Below are 22,763 nucleotides of genomic sequence, written 5' to 3'. Positions count from 1 at the left end.
TGCAGCAGGGAAATTAAACAAATCCCAAAACCACTGAATTATAAGTGAGACTGAATTCTGAGAAACAGTTTCCAGATTCACATTAAGAACGTGAAGCTGTAAATAATCCATTATGCAATCAATAGCCTAAGCAATAAAACCCTTTAAATCAAATGCACTAATGTTGAACTACTTCCGGTATATATGGCTCCTCCCCCTCTATATTGTTTCTCATGGTGCAGAGTTGAATTATTCTGCAGAATGCGCAGATAGATGAACTTTGTGCTGCACCAAAGTGACAAGTAAAGTGAATCAGATCAATTATTTATCTGACAGAATCATGTATGAGCAGGGTCACTGATGTGCTTTCGATTGCAGTTCAGCCGACTGTACAGGGTGCTGTGTGTTAAATCAACATGGAGAAAGTGCAGCAGATGAAAAACACCCTCCAACTAACCGTGGACTCACATCGAGACGAGCTGCACAGTTTGAGTCGGGACATTTGGAGCCGTCCAGAGCTCGCCGGTGACGAGAGACATGCGCAGGAGAGACTCGTCCGCTTTTTCTCTCAGGAGGACCAGGCATGGACGGTGGAAAGTCCCTACAAGCTGCCGACCGCATTTCGGGCCAGCTGGGGTCCGGTCGGCGGCAGGGAGGGTGACCCGGTGCTGAATGTGGGGTTCCTGTGCGAGTATGATGCGCTGCCGGGTATCGGGCACGCGTGTGGGCACAACCTGATAGCAGAGGTGGGAGCTGCGGCCGGTCTAGGGCTGAAAGCTGCTTTAGAAAACCAGAGTGCACCACCTGTCCGAGTGAAGGTAACTGCGATGGGTGGGTGTCTGCAGGTGTACTTCAATAATACACTTTCTAAACATTTGAGTGGTCGGCACAAAACCATGTGACTGGCGACAAGGGACGGATTCAGGTGTTGACAAATACAATTTTCTAAAAACAATGCAAATAGATATAAGTAAATAAATAACAATAAGGAATTAGATTAAAAGGAAAAAAAATATATTTTTCAAGTCCTATGGCTCAAGTGACCAGGTCAGACAAAACTGGCACATATTCAGTTTCCAAAACACATAACAAATTAATGTGTTCAGTGTGTTCACAGACTGTTTTCTAAATATATTTTAAGTCTCTAAGAATTTGTCTGATCTCTAGTTTTTTGTGAGTACAGTTTTATATATATATATAAATATAAATATATATAAATATATAGTTGAAACAACAGCCTTTTCTGGAGCTTTAAACTACACTCATTTATAATTTCATTTATCATCATGTGACCTACGCAAGGAACTTTGGGCACATGATGCAAGGCAGTCAGATATGGGAGGAAGAGATTTGTAACCTTTGCTTAAAGATGGCCATCTTTGATTAAAATCGATTAAAAAATGCCGTTTCTCAGGTCAAGAATGAAAATTCACCTTCAAACGAAAATCAGTGTCAGGATGACTGACATGAATTAACTGAAATTACTTAAACACTTTTACTCCAGGTTACTGTTCTTGGAACACCTGCAGAGGAGGCCATAGGAGGAAAGATCGACCTGATCAAAGCGGGGGCTTTCGCTGACGTCGACCTCGTCTTCATGGCTCATCCAGCTCAGCAGGATGCCTCGTTCCTCCCTTGTGTCGCACTCGATGAGTATGTTCTTGTTTTTTAGAGCTTGTATTCACAACTTCTCTCCCAGCAAGCTCCGTAACCTGGACAACCCTTTATGTTGACGTCTCACAGGGTGTCAGTGAAGTACCATGGGAAGGCATCTCACGCATCTGCATATCCCTGGGAAGGAGTGAATGCCTTGGATGCTGCAGTGCTCGCCTACAATAACATCTCAGTGCTTAGACAGCAACTCAAACCAGAGTGGAGGCTTCATGGTGAGGACCATGCCGAAACCGTAATAGCATTACTTTAGCTAAGTTCATTTTTTAATAAGCAGCAGTTGCCAAAACAATCTCACCTCAAGGTCTGTTTACTTTTAAGCCAACATGGATGAGATTTCCTTAATGTGCTCAGAAAAAAAAGGAAATTAAAACATCTGTAATGCTATGATAACTCCATCTTCTCACAAAGGTCATGTGATGTGATCAAAACCTCCACATCAGCTACTTAATTGACTCTGGTGGGGAAATTATTATGTCAACTGTGATTTGTGATGGTTCCTGAAGTAGTCATGAGTCAGTGCCCGAAAATCACCATCTGTAGTCACTTTTGCTTCTATGCATTTTCTTATATATTATAGAAATGTTAGACACAGTTAAATGTAAATCTCTTCAAATGGAAATGTGAAATGACGTAAAACTTTGGCTTCCAAACCCATATAAATTGTATTAACTGTTCAGATGCTTCTCTCCTTATCCTCCATCTTGCACATTGTCTCCATTTTCTTCACCACAGGCATCATCAAACACGGAGGGGTGAAACCCAACATTATCCCCGCCTACACCGAGTTGCAGTTTTATCTGCGCACGCCGCTAGTCAAAGATCTTTGTGACCTGAAGGCTAAAGCGGAGGCTTGCTTCAGGGCAGCCGCTGTGGCTACCGGCTGCCAAGTAAGCTGAACTAAAAGTGTCGTCTTCCATTTGCTCCCTTCTTTGATCCCTGACACGTATATCGACAAAGAACTCACGTAGCAACAAACAGTGGATGTTGATGAATGTTGGAGTTGACTCTCCGGTTATATAACATCGCCCTTTCTAACATATTTCTGTAATTATGCTCTGAGTGATGTGTTACTGTTATATAATTCTCCTTCATCTTCAGGCTGCTTTTCTCTTACAACTGCACTCGCTTCAAGCAGATTTAACTCATATTACAGAGCACGTATGGCTTCATATATTGTTAATGTATGATGTCTTCTCTGATTTGATGTAAAATTTTGTGCCCTACGTTTTATAAGTGAGCGCATACTTGTCTTTCCTTATAGGTGAAGATAACCTACCCTACCAATGCCTACTACAATATTCTGCCCAATGCCACACTGGCGAACCTGTATGAAAACAATGGGAAAGCTATAGGGATTCAGTTTCCAGAGCAGCCAGCCAACTTCTGTGGTAGGTAAAATTAAACTTTCATAAATACAGGAATCTTTCTCTTTCTGGTCTCTGCAGAAAAAAAAGTATGCAGCAAACCTCTGATCTCATTTCACAGACTGACTTTTGTTTGTAGTTCACAGAATCATGATCACAGTGAATTTCTAATTATCTGGCAGGTTCCACAGACTTTGGCAACGTATCATTCATAGTCCCGGGTATCCATCCTTTCTTCTACATCTGCACTGATGCGTTTAACCACACGGAGGAATACACAGAAGCAGCAGGTATCGCAGGATGTGTTTTTTTGTACACAGCTGTTGTTGCTGTAATGTAATTGAATTACGCCACGATCAGACGCTTTTCAGCCGTCATCTCTTTCCAGGTCACTTGGTTTGCCTTTTTAGTTTCCATTCACCTCCTCTGCTTCCTTTTCTGTGCCAGGAGCTGAAAAGGCCCAGTTGTACACCCTGAGGACAGCCAAAGCCCTGGCTATGACAGCTGTGGATGTGTTGTGCAGCCCTGATCTGCTGATGCAAGTGAAAGAGGACTTCAGGCTGGTCAAACTGAAGCACGAGAAATGACTAAAGGGCAGCAACGCAGCTTTGGGAGCTCCATAAATACGCTAATATTAATAATAACAGGAAAAAATAATAAGGAATTCTATGACATTTTATAGCTGACAACTGAGTCAGGATTGTGTTTGGCTTGAATCAGAGAGCACATTTTGGCAAACAGTAAGTTGCTCGTGTGGTTACCTTTGAAGGATAGAGGCGTACAAACTACAACTCAGTGTGGTACATAGTATTTATAACAAAGATATCCTTCGGAGCACTTTGGTAGCTGAGTGGTTACCACGTATGCCACATACTGGTTCAATTCTAGCAAGGGACCTTTGCAGCATGTCATTCCCCTCTTGCGGCTTAGGGGCGGCTGGATGTAGAGCGGTCGTCCTCCAATTGGAAGATTGGCGGTTCGATTCCCGGCTCCTCCAGTCTACATGTCGATGTGTCCTTGGGCAAGACACTTAACCCCTAATTGCTCCCGTTGCTGTGCCAACGGTGAGTGAATGGTTAGCTTCCTCCTGATGTGCAGGTTGGCACCCTGCGTGGTAGCTGCCACCATCAGTGTATGAATGTGTGTGAATGGGGTGAATGAGTTGTAGTGTAAAGCGCTTTGAGTGGTCGAAAAGACTAGAAAGGCGCTATATAAGTACAGTCCATTTACCATTTACAGTCCATTTGCTCTCTCCCTGTTTCCTGTCTGCCTCTATGCCGCCCACTGTCAAATTAACGCAAAAAAGACCAAAATAAATCTTTAAAAAAACATCCTTTGTAGGGTTTGAGGTACTCATGTGCATCGGCCTACAGCCAACATGTGTTGTTGACTTGTGCTTGGCAAGGTTTGACATGCAATGTTCTTTTAGGTGGAGTGTTGCCAGGAACTGTCACCTTTCCAGATAAAGCAATACTGCAATCACTGCAGAGAAAGTACAAATACAGCTTATGGGGAGGATGTAAGCTAACCATCCTGGTTATGATTTTTTTTGCCTCAGAGCTGCCGACATGTTTGCAGATTCCTTATTTGCAAAATCTTTATTTTAGATGTTTGACTTTGACTTCAATATGATTTTATTGATGATGATTTTTTGGTTTGGGTTTGTTGTAACCACAATGGAAGTTAACTTAAAACCTTACTTTGTCCACCATGACATTTTTGTACAATTGAATTCCTTCTTTCTGTAATGCCAAATAATCAGCAAAACAGTGTTTGTATGTAATATAATTTCTATTCTTGCCCATTTTCCCCTCTTGACATGATGAGGCAGTGCTATTTGCGGTCATTCGGCCCATTGAAACATTGGGATTTCTGGCCACGCTTTTACCAGCATAGAGGTCAATTCAAAATCTTTTGATACTTAATCCTTTTTGTGCTTCTGGTGCAGTGATGCCTTTGTTCGTGTTCTTTATAGGATGATGGTGCACAAAGTTTGAATATTCACCATGCCCTTAGGACCTTGCTTGTATTAAAAAGAGGGAGTGGTATTCAGGACAATCCACACTTTTACCCATAAAAATAAATAGAGAGCTAATTTATGTAATGTATATACATCCTTTCACGCCACATGTGAGCAGTTAATGTTATTACAGAATGTGCAGTTTTTATGATTTAGCATGAATGCACATTAGCAATCAGACTTTGTGCCAGGCAAAGAGAGAGAGACCCTAAAGCTAGAAGGAATCCAACGTCTAATAACTGTGAAAGCTTATCCCGCAGCAACGTTGAAATACACTGTAAAAGAGAGCAGCAAAATAGGAAATGAATTTGGGGATCAAGACATGAGAGTTGGGAATTGAATAAAAGTGCTTCAATAGACACAGAGTCTGTAGTCACAACTTTGACTGTTTGTATTTCAGTCAATTTTAATTGATGTCTGTTGATAGAAAGCAAGATTAAGCCATGCGTCTCACAAAACTATTACATGTGGAGATTTAAAATGTACAGTATTGTGGTTTTATTGTTCAGCATAAGCTTTGCTCAAATAATTATCACATTTTCCCAAAAAAAAACATTTAATTAACATCTTCTCACAGAAAACATCCTTTCATATTTCAAATTTAATACCTGTATTTTTTGGTCAATATGTTTTCTTATAAACCACCAAAAGATATATAATGTATCTTTTGTTTCACAAAGTATAACGTTTTTTTTAAGCTGAAAAATATGATAAAACTAGCAACTAAAAGATCACAGTGAACCTCAAAGCCTCACAACACCAACAAAGGAGATGAGCTTCAGTTGTGTATATAAAAAAAGAAGAAATAAGGACATAAAAAAGTCAATACAATAATCAGTGTTTGGGATTTACTAAACATATAGTTTTACATTTGTAATTTTAAAAGTTTTAATTGCTTTGTCAAATCACACAAATGCAATGCAGTAGCTCGACAGCAAAGTAATTGCATTGATACAAAGATCACAAGAAAATGTAACATATACTGACTTATACTAACGTGCTGCAAAAGAAAAGTAAAACTTCAAGACTTCAGGAAGAACCTGACTGTCAGGTTTTTAAAAATACTTTTAGTGTTTTATTGATTGTCAAGTCTAGCCCATACTGTATGCAGAGGGGAAGAGACATCGGAGATCCGTTTTTGTGAGCATTCAGGTTTATTAATTTCAAAAAGTCACTGCATTGAGAACTGAAAAAGTAGCGGAGCTCAGCTGCACAGTAACACAGTTTGTGTTCACCTCTCTGTGCAGTTAGAACATCAGGCCACGGCAACAAAAAAAATCCAAATGTCTTTCCATCAACACCAATATAGTTAAAACCACATACTGTACATTTGACTGAAACCAGTGCAACTCATCAGTTTTAAGTGGCTGGGTCAAGAAGGCAATAGTCCCCATCTGGCTGTGGTCCTCATGCATCTTACACAGTTTCTGTCTCTGCATCCAGTGAAAAGCATCAAGTGCAATGTCTTTTTCCTGCTCTTTAAATATGAGCCAAGTTTACCGGAGTTCCCTCATGGATGGCTCTCTCAGATGATGCACTTCTACATCTCTGGTTATGAGTAGATGGACCAGTAGATGATATTAAAGAGGATGTAAGCTCCAGGAAAGACAACCCGCGAGTATTTGTCTATGGCGTGGGTGTCTATCCAAATGTTCACGTAGCCCCTGGATGGCTTCACCTGGCTCGCAATCTGTGGGTCATTGAGCGCCATCTGAGCCAACATTCGCTCCTGGCGACCGCCGTTCTCCGGCATCCCATAATTCCCTGTGGTATTGATATCCATAGTCCCATAGCCAGTGATCTGGGGGTCTATCATCATCTCGTCCGGGTTGCCAATGCCGCATGTACACGGCAGCTGAGCAAGCACAAAGAAGAGATAAAGTCATTTTGAGACTTTACTTTCTTTGAAGTCGTAACACAAACTAAAACAAGAATAAATCAGTTTGTCAAATGTTTATTATTTTTTCTGCAAACTCTGGGCCTTTACATAACTTTGGCATTAAGCATTTATGGAAGGATGTTTGTGCTGGAAATGTTCCCCGGGGTACGTGGGCAATTTGGCTCCATATGCTACAGCATTTGGCAGATTAAAAAAAGCAATATAGTGCGCAAGCTGTAGTCCCAGAAATAATTCGCCATTGCCCCGAAAGCAGCTTAAAGTGAGCCAATTTAGAAAATATTTATCTTTTTTATTGGAAATGCACATAAATTATTGATTTCTGCTTCTACCAGTTTATAAATATTTGTTAAATGTTTGAATTTAAATTGAGGCCAGCCTTGTCTTGGGTTCATTTAGAGAGAACTATTAAAGTATCTCTTCCATCTAACTTTTGTTGTTTGCAGCAACCTTGGAAGCAACAACTACAATTTTAACTACAAGAGGACACTGAAGACTTCTGTGTGTTTAAATCAGCCACAGGAGAGCTTTTAAATTATATTAGCCATACAAAAATGTGGGTTTGATTTGACTGTTTTGTTGATAATTTGTTTAAATCTTTGCATCTATCCTCTGCTCCAAATCTATGAGGTAATGTTCAAATTCAAGAGGAACAAGCACACAGCAATGAGCAAATGTGTGTCGCATACCCCGACGCTTCTTCATTAATCATTCATGCAAAACATCAGAGCAGCATTTGCTTGCTCATACTTACAGCCAAAACTGGAGATAAGAAGAGAACATGTTGCCCACACATTCAAATCATTTACTATTTATTGAATGAACAAAACCTTGATTTAATCTTGTTGTTACTTGTTAAAAAAATTCAAGATTAAAACTAAATATCATCTAAAATCAACCTTAGCGATGTTGCACTTAATGAAATAATGATATTTGGCCACATTAGCTGCCAGAGATCATTACACTGGTTTGATTATTATTATAGTAGTATTTCTAACTGCAATCAACGGACATCCACAGAGAAAATCACATAAAATGACACTCACTCTCTCCCTCAGCTTCCTTTCTTTCCGCTCCTGTACAGTGGAGAGGTAGTTGACCGCTGCATACTCTATCACCGACAAGAAGACAAAGACAAAACTGACCCAGAGGTAAATGTCCACTGCCTTAATGTAGGACACTCGCGGCATGGAGGCGTTGACCCCAGTGATGATGGTGGACATGGTCAGCACTGTGGTGATGCCTGGAGTGAAGCACACAGCAGCCCTTTTATGTAGCAGATTAACAGGCTGGGGTCAATAAAAACAAATGGTAAATAACAGAAAGAGTTGATGATATTTCTTAATTGTGCAGTAATACATTTAGATATTATTTGTGTATTTGTTTTTTCTTTCACAGCAAGCTCAAACAAGATTAAGTCAAAACCTAGTTTATGACTGGACTGTGTATGAAATGCTAGAGGTCTTTCAATTTGAAACTACAGAGTTACATCACTGGTTGGCCGAAAATTGGTGTAACTTCACGAAGTTACTGTAGTGTTCCAGCCAAAAATAAATATGACATATTTAAATGACTTCCTCAATACATACATACAAACACTTCCTGACATGAGGGCCTCAGCCCAGAACTTCTGATTGAACAGCCCACTCCTTACTCACTATATCACCAGATTGCAACATGAGGGTTGGGACTCTCTGAAAAGATCATAGGAAAAATCTGAGGGGTTATAATATGTTTAACGGACAGGACAGAGGATTTTTCTAAAGCACATACAGTATTTCTGCTATGGAATTCATCTTTATCCATATCTTATCTCTAAGAATTCTCTCTCATCATTGCTTTATTCTTTGAAATCCCAGGAAGATTTGCCTCTACAGTCTTATAAAAAATTGTCACTCATCCCCCATTCCAGATACATCAAACCTGCATAGACATAAACATAAAATAGTTAAATATTTTGACAAATATGCTTTTTCACTTTCTTGCAAAGAGTAGTATTAATCTTATCCTGGGAGTCACCCTGCTTCCCCCCATTTTTTTAGGAATAAATCTTCATTTCTCAGTCTAAAATCATGTTTTAGTGGTGGTAAATTTCTTTGCAAAAGCCATGCCATGAGAGGGAGAATCTATCCTACCTAGAGGGACTCTGGCAGGGACTGCCCTGCGGTCAATCCAGAAGGACACCCAGGACAACATGACCATCAGGGTGGCAGGGAAGTAGGTCTGAAGCAGGAAGAAGAAGATGTGGCGCCGCAGGGTGAAGTGGATGTAAAGACGATTGTACCAGCCTGTGAAGGAAAAATATCACTGTTAAACACAATGTCATACGCTAGCTGCTGATACACAGAACAAACACTTGAACCAAAGGTTCGCGGCTATTCTGGCAGGAAAAGATAGAACATAAAATCCTTTTAATGCTTCAGGTTGCTCTTATGAGCTGGAAAGTGGTGTGTGCTTATAAGACAGCTGCAAGGCTTTCACAGTAGCTTTTCAACAGGGTACAAGTGGTTGGCACTGGTATGATTCATTTTGTTGCAGAGTAAGGATTAAATATTAGTACATTCTTCTTGGTGTTACATTCAAGGAACACGGAATTCATGTAAGGAAGACTTGATACTTTAGTTGGGAAAGGCTTATAAAGTAAAATAAGAGTAATTGAAGTTGTAATTCAATTGTGATGGACTTTTCACATACATGATGCATTTGCATAATCACTTCAGTTGACTGCACTGTATATAAAGTACTTGTTTTGAGGATTACCTGTGCTGCTGTAGAAAGCCAGCTTGGTGGTGGTGTGAAATTTCTGGATGAGGAACTGAGACAGAGATATTCTGTCGTCAGTGTTCAGGGATTCATTGCCTTTCTTCCAGTACAGCATCAGGTCATCATCTGTGTACGCATCTGGAGGGGAAATATTAAAAAGCAGAAGTCAGCACATGGGTCACAAAGCTAATCCGGACAGATTTGTGTGAACAATACTGGATGAAAATGTGAAGAAAAGACAAAAATAAAAAAGTCTAAATAATAATAAATTAAAAAAAACCTAGAAGTCCCTAGAGATTGCAATTTGTATTACACTTTATGATTTTGTTTGTCTTAGAGGCTCACCAGTAGTGGAGCTGCAAGGATGGTGTCTTTCATGGCACATGATATCTGAATTTTCATGTGTAAATATCTAATATGCAAAGTTGGCATTTTGGCCTGAGAAAGGCACTAGAGGAAGCTTATACGGTGCTCAAAATGGAAATAAAAATTGATATAATTTGTGTAGGTGGCATGAGGGTTGCACTAAAAGAAGGTTCACTTCTGTTAGTGGGGACTATGTTTATACCATGGCGTCATGAAACGGTCCTCTGCTGGTGTGTGGAGAAGGGCACACACTAACTCATAACCTCTATCTGAGTGATTATTTTCCTTCAGCTGTTAGAAGTGAGGCTCTATATGTGGTTAAAACATGCTGTGGCCATTTCATCCTACCATGAAGGCTACGGAGAAAGATCTGTCTGTGTGCACCCTAAAAGGAGTCAGACTACAACCTGTGCGCTTTTTAACATGTGTGTTAGTGCTTGTGGACTGTGGTGACTCCTCTTAAATCAGATCAATGAATGAATGACCCTACCTTAAGACGGTCGGACTCATTCATCCTATAGCTGGATGAATGAGTCCGACCCTCCGTATACAGCCCATGCATTTTTAAATCCTTCTCAGTGTAACATTTATCCCAGTATCATCCACTGTGCTCAATAATAGCAGGATCTCGTCATGTCTCAACCCAAACATGAAGCCTAACTTCTAACAGCTGCAGGAAAATAATCACATCAGGTAGAGGGTAGGTGCTATGATGTGTGCCCCTCTCCACACATCAGCAGCGGACCATTTCCTGACACCGTGACATACGGAGAAAATGTAGGAGTACATTCACAGGGAGTCCACCTCTGCCTGAGACCAACTATGACTTTCACGTTATAAAGTGATTCGTTTCATGTCATAACGTGATAAGATGTTCGGCTCTGATGCTCTTTTTTTTTTTTCTGGCGTGACAGAAATACATTCCCATAGTTAAGGAGCAGCAACAGTAGGTTAACATTACTTTTAGGGAGCTTCTTGCAGGATTTATAAGTATTGCGTTAATTCAGAAAAAAAAATGACTCAGAAAAACAGAGCTTTTTTATTTTTTTCAAGTGAATGCAATATGCTTCCATAGTTATAGGGTACTGACTGATGTAATTTATGTTTGTTTTAATAATTTTTTTCTCAAGGTATATAATCGTCATATCACCCACCATTAAGGCCAAGTTTCATAGCACTCTGGTCGCTACTTAGCAGAGGGAAAAGGTGTGAAACATATTGTTAAATCCACTCACAGCTCTCAATCTCCAGTGAGCAGGTTTGGGTGTCCAGAGGGAAGCGGCTGAGGTCCATGTTGCACATAGCAGTGACAGTGACTCTGTAGTAAAAGATCACAGTAAAAAAACACTCACTGTAATTTAACTTCTTAAAGTAACAGCAAGGGTGAAGATTAATTCACAAATGTCTGTATCTGGCTGCCGTGTTAGTTGTCTAAAGCCAAAAAAATGGAGGGAAAAGAGACTCAAGCTGTGTGTGTCTGCTGGCTTCCATTGTTTGTTGTGCCATTTGTTTGTTTTTACTGATTTTTCCCCCCCAATTTCCCATCAATCAGCCTCATGCCAAGGTCTCTTTGTGAATATGAATTTGTTCATACATTACTTGCCTGATTAAATAAAAGACATCCTTGCAATGAACTTGCAGATATAATTCTCCGCTGAGTAACTCAACGCTTTCACTCTTGTCTCCTACACTGATTACAATTATCAAAATGATGTTCAACAAAATGTATCACAACCATACTGGTTGACCTTTTACCTGTTGTAAAATTCATCAAAGCAAATCAATAGCAACCTTTAGTGTCACGAAGTGATCTCTGGGTGTGGTTTGTTTTAGTGTTACTGTTGTTTCCCTATTTTTTAAATAGTTGTTTTTAAATATATGTATTTTTTTTACGTATGTAGACTGTTAAAAGCATTTTATTGAAATGTATTTACGCTACAGTGACATAAGGCCTTCATTTAACCACTGTACTCCTTTGAAGGCAATTCTCAGAGAGAAATGGTCAACATCTTCAGTTTTATAAAAGTGGTTATTAAGAGTTTTTAAACAGGACTTTAAAAAAAAAACGTGTGGGCTCTTCTGGTGCGAGTCAGTGTTTATAGGCTCTAAGAGACTTAAGTTCTGCTGCTGCTGTGTTTACCTAAGACTGTAGAGGACGTTGCCATCAGGATAAACCCTCAACATGACGTTGTCAGTGGTGGTGTCATGAATGAACGAGCGCTTGGAGTGGACGAAGAACATGTCAGGAACCCAAATCTTCTTCACCAGGCGACTGTCGAAGGTCATGCTCTGGTTGTTGGTGCTGGGGAACGCCAGCCGCTCGTCCTTCCAGTAGTGACGCAGATACAGTGTCATGGTAAAATCCTGTGGAAAGAAAACAAAGTACAGCATTGTATCTTCTTGTATCTGTATCGAACCTAAAAACAAATTCATCTTAGACACAGTGTTTCATACTCACCATATCCACTTCAGAGATGGTGTCCAGACTTTCAACCTGAACATCTACTCCGACTGGAATTGGAGGACCTGAAATTAAGTGGAATTGTGTCAGCAATGCATACAGTAAGAAATGCAGAAATATTATTTTATACATAAATGCTTGTTGAACATGATTTTCTACTTCATTATAAATATAACTGTGGGCAAAGCAGTCACTGAGCCTGCTTCAACATTTTGTTTCTGAAATCTCGTTTCTAAAAATTCAGAGCAACTGTTTGTGTCACAACTGCGTCAGGCTGGCTGGGATTCTATTTTTGACCTATTTCAGCCTTTCTACTCTGCAGCATCATCCTCCAATCACACACAAATACAATTAGGTCACAAGAATGGATCAAAGTTGATGGAGCGGTGGATGAAATCCAGCTCTCTTTTCCACTTCCACACGCAATTGACCGTCAGAATTGGACGCAGGGAAAAGAATACTGCAGGGTCACTTGGTGTGTTTGTCAGCAGTAGATTGTTGTCTGATCAAAAGTAGCTATAGTCTGATAATAAAAAAAACAGCATGTGCTTCTCTCTTCAGAATGAAAATCAAAGCCCTCATGGCTGTTTTTTGTGTTAAATACAGCAAGCACGTTTGAGGTTATTTACCTTATAAGATGAATAAAAAGATAAAGACAGCTAAACAGATTATAAAGATATATTCCATGACAATCTTCTAGTAAAAACAAAAGCCAGGGTGCCTTTATCTGGGCGTAATCCTGCAGTCCTAAAAGCTGACATCAAATCCCTCTAATATACAGTGATGCAAAAGACATGTATTAACACTCTTGTGATGTAGAGAGCTGAGCTCAGCCTGCGACAATTGGAAACTCCAGCACAGCTTGCATCGATGGAGTCATTAAGAGCTCCAAGAGCTTAGCTAATAGGACAATTTTGGCCCAAACCAATGATCACTGCACAGGTCTTATCCAGCTGCAGTTGATGACTTAACGTGCAGCATCTTGCAATCATGGTCACAGCTTCCTTTTTAAACACTTAAAAATGTGTTTTTTGTCTCACCTCCAAATGCTGGTCTCATGGTGAAATCGTGGTCTTCTATTCGTAGAAGCTGCTCGGATTTTGTCATCAGAGTTTTTGTCATGTCTGGACTTCGTTTGTAGATCGGGCTGGAGGACAAAAAAAGAGACACATTTGGTTTCAGTGAGTCTGCAGTACATTTTGTTAAAAGTCCAACACAATAAGCAAATAAATTAACAAGCAAATTAAATAAAAATGATCACAGGTACCTTCCAATTTTTTGACCCACACCCCCGTCCATTCTGGTCTCTCTTCGCGACCTGTTCATTGACAGCATTGTTAAATAAATTACGAGGATCTGTTACATTAGGCAACAACGCAACACAATAAAAAGTAGAAAAAATGTTGCAATTTTATTGTTTATTTGTTTTTCTTCTAAAATGCAACATTTATGTGTTGAAAAAATTGAATTGATTAAAAAGTATGAATTAATTTTTACTTTTCTCTACATATTTCTTTTTCACTTGTACTATATGATTTATTTTAACTAGAGCTGAAATAATTAGTCTGAAAGAGTCTAACAACAGATATTTGGACTACAAATTGTTGAAGATATTTTTTAAGGCAGAAAAGCCAAACATTCGCTGGTTGCAGCTTCTCACATGTGCAGATTTTGTTTTTCTTTGTCATATATGATTGTAAACTGAATATCTCTGGGTTTTGGACTATTGAACAGACAGAACAAATAATTTTAATATATCACCTGGGCTCTGAGAATTTTTTTTCATTTCAAAATTTTTCATTTTCTGATATTTAATAGACTGAACTGTTGATAGCTTAATCAGGGAAAAAATTGTTTAAGTGGACTATTCAAATTCAAAATAATCACGAGTTGTAGCTTCAAGTTTGCCATAAATGATGATATCAGTGTTATTTTTAAGCATATTTCTACATGCGCTTAGAATAGAAACAACAACTTTATATTTCGTAATTTGTTTTGATGCTTCTCACTTCCTGGAGATGTACTATATCCGGTTACATCACACACATATTATCCACAAATAACACAAAGGGCACAAGTGCATTTCCTCATCGCATCAACCAATTTGAAGGAAGCCAGATGTTCTCTGGTGTCATTTTTCAAGAGGGCTGCCTCTGTATACTTGTCTTTAAGGCAGCGTTTTCAGGCCACAAACAGAAAAAGAATGATTGGACAAAAAAAAGAAAAAAAGAAGAAGATGAATACCAAAAACCCTAAAATGTATTAATAGAGTAGGGCATGCTGTGACAGACAGGGCCAAATCCCTGTGACAACCATAGACATGCATTAAAGAAATACCACAGAAGAAGAAAGAGTGGGGAGAGGGAAACCCCCCCCCCCCCCCCCCCCCCCAGAAAAACACAAGACATAAGATGAGAAGCAAAGGAGAGGGTTTCACTGGATGCTGGCTGCATTGTTCTGATGGGCAATGGGTGCTACTTGTCTGTGTCCTAATCCTCTTGGCAGAAATGCCTCTCCAATCCTCTCTGCATGCCTACACCACACCGACTGACTGTATGCACAGGGTTCTGCTCTGCGTGGCCGCCACTGTATCTGCTGTTGTCTGCAGCTGTGGGCCTGCACTCATCGCTGGGCTGAATGAGGCACTTTAAATTTAGACACTGCAGTTATTTATTTCAGTGTGTGCTTTAGATGGAAGTAAGAAAAAATAAAAAGTGGGAGGAAAATTTTGAAAAAAACCTCATCCAAGTGTGTTTTTTTGTCCCATAAATCCTCTACAGACAACTCAAAATTTTCTTTTGAAGCTCACAAGGGTTTTCTTCTTGGATGTGGGACTCTGCTGTCCTACACAAATCCCCCCTCTTCTTTCCTCCTCCTCAAGGCAGCAAGTGAAAAAAAAGAGAAGAAAATCGAAGCAATATAGCAAAAACTCCCACAACCCAATCCAGCCGCTTTTACAATTTCACACTCTGAGAGGAGGAAAGGAGCGATGAGAAGCAGGGAGAAGAAGAGTTCGACTTCTGCACAAGCATATAAGATGTTTCTCCTGCTTGAAGAGGAATCAGAGATTTACATGTGATTTGTATTCTGATACTGTGTCTGTCAGCAAAGAGAGGACAGGCGTGAGAGGACTTTTAACTAGTTGGAGGGACAGGAAAAAAAGGTGTTGCACAGATTTGATAACAAGATGACGGCTGGTGTCTAGAGATTACATCGCTGCTTTGAACCAGTTGTGCTTTCTGTCTTTGGCAGAAGTCCACAGATGATTACGGTTGTGTTCCTCTTATACTTGACGATCATCTTAATCACCTTAGGGCTGAGATGATCACTTTAAGTGACTGTAATTTCACAGAGGATCGTTTAGATTTAATAAGACAGCTTTAACCCTACTCTGTTAAAACATAAACGTTTCCCTGTCATTTATTCTGACAGTTTGTCATGTAGGAGCTGTATGTCATATCAAAACAATTATCTCACTCAGATGATCCTAATAGCGAGCAGATTGCTGTTTAATGTCGCCTCTGATCTATAAATAACAGCAGTTACAGCATGAAAAGTGATACTGTATCTAAAGGCAGGGGGATTATAATTTGACAGGGTTTGTTGAATATATTAAGTGAATGCAAATCATTCAACACTGATAGCATTATGAGGCGCACAGTGCTGTACTTTGCCTTCTTAGGAAAATCTTATCATCTTCACCACAGATTAATGCAAAGGCAGTTTTTCACTTGCGGCTGCGGGCTACAGTTGAACTGTTTAATGATATTCCTGTGAGAAAGAATGTCTTATTTACATGTGAAATGATTGGCAATGTGTTCAGTTTACATTAGAATCCTTAATGGAAACTTGTGTGTGAAAATGTTTATTTGTATGTAACCCCAACAGCATTTTATAGCAGCTAAATGATCTCTGAAAAAAGCTTTGTATTTTTCTGAGCTGATCTTGCTTTTCAGTCAGAGGAATCTAAGAGTGTTCAATAAACTTTGGACTGTGTACTAGAGCTGAAACCATTAGTCGATTAATCGATTAGTCATTCAACATAATTAATCAGCAAGTATTCTGATAAGAGATTAATAGTCTGAGTCATTTTTTGGCAACAAAATTTAGCCTCACAAGTAGGATGATTCCCTGCTTTTCTTTGCCTTGTGTGATGGTAAATGCATATTTGGGTTTTGGAGTGTTGGTAGAATACAACAATTAATATTAAAATCAAACTGGGCTTCAGGAAGTTATGAGGGTCAGAGAAATACAATTTTCTGACATTTTATAGACAATGCAATTATTTGAAACAATAATTGGCAGATTAATTAATTTAATTTCCTGTAAGGGTTTTGGTATGTATGTAAAGATTCAGATATTTTAAATACCTTTTTACATGTTTAAATGATTCCATATTTTGTACACAAAAGATCAATCCCACTGATCATTATGTGCACAAAATGAACAGAATCATTTAAATTAATCTTTTATTTTACAGAAATGAAGATACTTTGTTAAAAAAAAGACTGTAGTGTAAATGTCACATTTCCTCCACTACAGATTTGTCAGACTGCACATGCACATATAAATAAAACATCTAATATTATTATGCACAAACCCTTTTAAATCCTTTCTACCTCCAGTCCTAAATGTCAAAGCCAGTTCAATCAATAAAAAAGTCGAACTGAGGACGCTTTAACACTATCCAGATCTAGTTCAGTCACGACTAAAACGTTTAATCCAATGATGCATTAACAAGGTAGCAATTAGCCTAAATAATCACCTGAAAATGACATTGACTACAACTGCTGCCGGTGAGGACAACAGTCATTAACTGGCCTGCAGCAGTTGTGGGGCAAGAGAACATGCATAAATAGATGTGGGGATTTAGGTCTCTCTCTCTGTCTCTCTGTGCGTGTCTCTCTCTCTCTCTCTCTCTCTCTATCTCTCTCTCTCTCTCTCTGCTCTCCAATCTGCTGTCTGAATAAGTGTGTTTTCAGAGGGGGAGGGAGCAGCATAGGTGACACAGGAAACACTGGACAACATCATGTAAAACAAAAATAAAACATCCACAAGACTCATAATGAAATCCTTAAGGGAAAGAGACTTTTAACAAATCAGTCTGTTTGCAGAATTCACATTAAAAACGTAATTTAAGCGAATGTCATCCTGTTGAAACAATGAAAATGTGCATTATCACTGATGCACTGCACACTCATGGCTCCTTTGACATTACCTGCTTTGTTTGTAGGTCTCCAGCTTGTGACCCCTTGGCTGGACCATCTTCCCAGCTGCACCCGCGAGCCAAACACAGAAGAGCACAAGAACAGCATCCACCTGCATTGTTCACATTCCCCAGAGGACGAACCTCTCCTGTCAGTCAGAATCTACTCCCCTCCTGGGCTTGGAGTACTCTGCCTTCCTGAGACATTCCCTTCTCCAGCGTCAGAGCCGATAAGAGGGGAGAAAAACAGCAACAGCAGCAGCAGCAGCTACACAGGGCTATTCTCCGGCCTGAGCGGAAAACATCCTACGGTGCTTAATCTCCACAGTGGGAAAAGCAATTTTGACTAAACCCATAAATCCTTGAGCGTCAGATGGTACAGATTTGATCCCTCCAGCGGCGGATGTGCCTGCCTCTCTGTGCTCTGCTGTGCTCAGATATCCTGCACTCTGATGTGCTCTACTCTACTTTGCACCGCCCAGAAACACCAATTCTCACAATGATGCAGCGTGCTCATTTGTAAGGTCATCGCTTTACACAGAGAGGCTGAGAGGAAGTCTGCCTCTGATGTGAAAGGATTCCTCTGATGCTGGCAGTCCCGTGTCTGGCATGTCAAAGATGTTTAATCACTCTGCCAAAAACTGACAATGCTGCATCTCTGCTTGGTGGCTCGTGATGTTTGCTGTGTGTCTGGTTAAATAGAAATTGAATCCCTGATATAAAACGATGCAGTACATATGAAGTTTTATGATTGCTGAATAGTTAACATGTTGCCTACTGTGGTGTTTGTTTTGTTTTTATCTCAGAGATTTATCCCAGATTTGGGAATATTTTGGATGCCACCACAGGTTGATGTGTAAGCAAACCAAGTGAATATAAGTCCAATATAGTTTTTAATCAAAAAGCTTGTAAACCAAAATAACTAGTAGGTAATATTATATGTAATATTGAGACAATACAGAAACCTTTTTTTTTTTTTTCACTTTTTGAAAATGAGCAGATAAAAACTGCAGAGCCCGACAGACAACACCCCTCTGATCGTCACACACATTTCAGCCTTCTTTACAAACTCATAATAAAATAAATGAATGGGTGTGTTGGGTTATTTTAGTGACACACTAGAGGCTGTATCACTATTTGTCTGTCAAGACATGCTGTCCATCTAAACACACCAATTAAAAATCTACTCTGCGCCGACGTCACCGTCAGCCAGGCCATGTGCCTCCCTTTTCTTTTTCTTTTTTTTCTTTTTATAGCAGACTGACAGTTGGATTATAAGATCATGAATTTGGGTTAGCTCCATGGACGTCAATCTGAAAATTGGTGTAAGTAATGTGAGGTATTGTTTGTGTTTCAGATTTATAGGTGTTTTTTTTTTTTTTTTTTTACAGTAGTCTTGCTGACTGTGTGGATAAAGCCAGCCTCATATATTATACATTAAGCCCCATAGTTGAGACATCATTTATAAACTGAATTCAAATGGACAGAAAAGTGTTTGATGATGTTGTGAACGATTGCAGGGCTGCAGCCCAGTTGTACGCTTTGAAGTAAAACTCCTGACTGTCTCATTTTTATGGCTTCATAATCACAGTCATAGTTATTAGGGCAGGTAAATAGCTTTTTCTTTGGCATTATGTAGGATGCATCATACCCCTTGGCCATCTGCATCCATCATCTGTGCTGAGTCTGGATTTTTAAGCTGACATCAATTTTTAATTTCGTATAAGACAATGGATAAAACAACATCCAATATCCGATATATCTATTTTTGAAAATAAACACAGTCAGTTCAGAAAGTATTCAGACCCCTTCACCTTTTTCATATTTTGTTATGTTGCTATGTTGCTTATGCGAAAATCATTTCAATTAAATGTTTTCCTCATCAATCTACATTCAATACCCCCTAACGACATAGTGAAAACTGCATTTTTATAATTTTTGCAAATGTATTAAAAAGGAAATTAATTAAAAAAGAAAAATTGCTAACTGCTATCACACTAATAAGTATTAAGACCTATGCTATAACACAAATAGATGCCTCCCATTTCTCTCTCTGTTTCTACACATTGGTAGGAGTCAGGAGACAAGGACCTTGGCAAGAGAGGTGACAAAGAACCTGGTGGTTACTCTGGTTGAGCTCCAGAGATCCTGTGTGGTGATGGAAGAAACTTCCAGGATAACATCACTGCAAACCTCCACCAATCTAAGCTTTATGGCAGAATGGTCAAACAGAAGCCTCTCCTCAGTGAAAGATACACGTAAGCCGGCTTGGAGTTTGCAAATAAGCACCTAAGGACTCTCAGACTATGAGGAAAAAAGAGGATCTGATCTGATGACACCAAAATTGAACTGTTACTTTAATTCTAAGCATCATATCTGGAGGAAACCAAGCACCACTCATCATTTGCCCAATACCATCACAACAATGAAGCATGGTGGTGGCTAGTGTTGTTTTTGGCGGCCTGTTTTAATTGTAGTCTTAGTCTAGTCTTTGTATCAAGCTGTTATTTTAGTTTTTATTAGTTTTAGTCACGTTCATACTTTTTAGTCTAGTCAAGTTTCAGTCGCTTAAAAGTCTGAGCATTTTAGTCTTATTTTAGTCAGAATTATCTGTGACTATTTTAGTATACTTTTAGTTGACGAAAACTGATGACATTTTAGTCTAGTTTTAGTCAATGAAAATTGTATTTTAGTCTCTTTTTAGTAATGCAATTCTATTTATCGCTGACGACGATATTTAGTCATAATTTTCGTTGACGAAAGCAACACTAGTGGTGGCAGCATCATGCTGGAGGGTGTTTTTCTGCAGCAGTGACTGGGAGACTGGTCACAGTTGAGGGAAAGCTGAACAGAGCAATGAAAACCTGTTCCAGAGTGCTCAAAGCCTCAGACTGGGCCAGAGGTTCACCAATCCAACAGGACAATGACCATAAACACACAACCAAGACAACACAGGAGTGCCTTAGAGACAATTCTGTGAATGTCCTTGAGTGGGACAGCCGGAGCCCTGACTTGAACCCAGGGGCGATTTAGACCCTTTTTAAGTGTGCTCAAGCACCCCTAAATTTGATCTAAGCACCCCTAAAAATAAATATGATTATTGTTGTATTGTATTTTTTTTCTTTTCCTCAGGGTTCACTAACTCTCTTAGGGTCCTCTCTGTAGAAATTGATTGTTTATTCTGAACCATTATTATTACACACTATAGTATACCACTCAACTATGTATAAATTTGTCATGTTTTAATTTAAATTATCCAGTGAATGAGTAGTTTAGCAGGGGATTTGAACACTTGCAGGGCATTGTATGTCAAATTCTCATTAGGAGCTGAGCCCCTCTAAAGGTCTGATCCTACAATCACCCCTGCTTGAACCCAATTGAACATCTCTGGAGAGACCTGAAAATATCCCCATCCAAGCAGAGAGAGCTTCAGAGGATCTGCAGAGAAGAATGGCAGAAAATCCTTAAATCCAGGTGTCGCATCACACTTAAGAAGATTCAAGACTGTAATCGCTGCTTCAACTAAGTACTGTGTAAAGGGTTTGAATATTTATGTCAATGGGATATTTCAGTGTTTCTATTTTAATAAATTTGCAAACATTTATAAAATCCTAACTAACTAAAAAACTAAGATATGTAATGTTGACAATGTTCATAAATTACTACAAACATGTCTCTAATACTTTATTATTATTCCTGATAGGAGATTGTATTTCCCCTGCAGAACTAGGCTCCCATATATTACATCTCACTACAAACAGAGATGCAGTTTACAGCAAAAATGAACCAGTTTTTAAGTTGCAACGATTAATCAACTGGATGATAATAAATTGCCAACTTTCATTGTTTTAGTCATTTTTAAGCAAAAATGCAAAAGATTTACTGTCATCATCTTCTCAAATATGAGGATTTAATGGGGTTTTTCGTCCAAACCTGATAGTAAACTGAATATCTTTTTGGTTTTGGCCCACTGGTCAAACAAAACAAGACATCTGAAGACGTCACCTTTGACTGGGACATTTTAACTAGAGCCCGAGCATTCTATGTATATTTGACAATTTTTCTTAATTCAAGTTAAATATATGTATGGTTTTTTTGGTTCAGTTTTTTTTATTCAAAGCTAATTATTAAATTACTGTTTCAGTGCACTGATATCATTTTATATAATAAAGTTTATTGTTAAACTGTAATCCATTCACGTCCATTACATATCTTTGTCACAAGTGTTTAATAACCACAGTTGAGGGATCATTGCAACAACAAAAAAGTATGTTTATGTATATTTTGTACATATATTATCGGCCAGTAAATCGATATTGGATTTGTTTTGCTCCTATTTCCTAATATCAGTATTTTCTGACATTATTATAGTTATTATTATTATAATGAAAATGATCAGAAGGTGCAGCCCTAATAATTAACCTCTGCAAAGAATTCATGAGTCAATGTGACACAGGATTTAGATGATGTTCTTCTGAACAGAAACTGGAATTAGGTGACTCTTACCTCCTCTGCCTTTAACCTGCTGGACTTGAATTGGCCCACATACGGTACAGTACACAAGTCAGACCAGGAAACAGGTCTGACTTGTGTACTTTGTTTGTTTGTTTGTTAAGTGTTGTACTGACTGAAAAAAGACAAACAATCAGCAGATGTCTAACCCTCACAGACACTCACAGGTTTCTGCTACCATCTCTGTTACTGTGTGGTACTACGTCACGCATTGGTGTTAATATTTGTTATATTTTTCCCTACCTTTTGTCTGTCAGGCAAGCACTCTCTATATTTCTGTCCTAAGAGACGTCCACATGTTAAATGTGCTATGTTTAAAAACTGGATTAAAGTAGACGATCATTTATGAGGTAAAGGGTTGGACATGTGAACTTTTAATCCTGACGAGTGAGGAGGTTGTTGTGCCTGTGAGGCCTAAATCAGGGTTTAAAAAACGCTAATACTATGAAGCGATATCATTGGTTTGTACAGTCCTGGCGGGGCATTGTAAAGTTCCTGAACAGAAAGCTAATGTTGACTGT

General features: G+C 39.0%; 2 protein-coding genes across 2 annotated transcripts; one reads left to right on the top strand and one right to left on the bottom strand.

The window, feature by feature from the left end:
- Window positions 1-248: 248 nt before the first annotated feature.
- LOC134000755 (peptidase M20 domain-containing protein 2-like) lies at window positions 249-5,402 on the top strand. The gene is made up of 7 exons (XM_062440229.1): window positions 249-797; window positions 1,484-1,632; window positions 1,723-1,865; window positions 2,386-2,540; window positions 2,915-3,041; window positions 3,200-3,307; window positions 3,465-5,402. The coding sequence occupies exons 1-7, from the start codon at window positions 396-398 to the stop codon at window positions 3,602-3,604; spliced, it is 1,224 nt and encodes a 407-aa protein (XP_062296213.1). The 5' UTR covers window positions 249-395; the 3' UTR covers window positions 3,605-5,402.
- Window positions 5,403-5,409: 7 nt separating this feature from the next.
- Window positions 5,410-13,606, bottom strand: LOC134000754 (gamma-aminobutyric acid receptor subunit rho-1-like). The gene is made up of 8 exons (XM_062440228.1): window positions 13,565-13,606; window positions 12,522-12,589; window positions 12,204-12,427; window positions 11,299-11,381; window positions 9,695-9,835; window positions 9,070-9,222; window positions 7,981-8,177; window positions 5,410-6,892 (listed from the first exon to the last, which is right to left on the bottom strand). The coding sequence occupies exons 1-8, from the start codon at window positions 13,581-13,583 to the stop codon at window positions 6,590-6,592; spliced, it is 1,188 nt and encodes a 395-aa protein (XP_062296212.1). The 5' UTR covers window positions 13,584-13,606; the 3' UTR covers window positions 5,410-6,589.
- Between the last annotated feature and the right edge of the window lie 9,157 nt (window positions 13,607-22,763).

The sequence above is a fragment of the Scomber scombrus genome, chromosome 19, assembly GCF_963691925.1.
Source record: "Scomber scombrus chromosome 19, fScoSco1.1, whole genome shotgun sequence".
Taxonomy (NCBI): Eukaryota; Metazoa; Chordata; class Actinopteri; order Scombriformes; family Scombridae; genus Scomber; species Scomber scombrus.
This window is presented reverse-complemented; position numbering and strand designations above follow the sequence as displayed.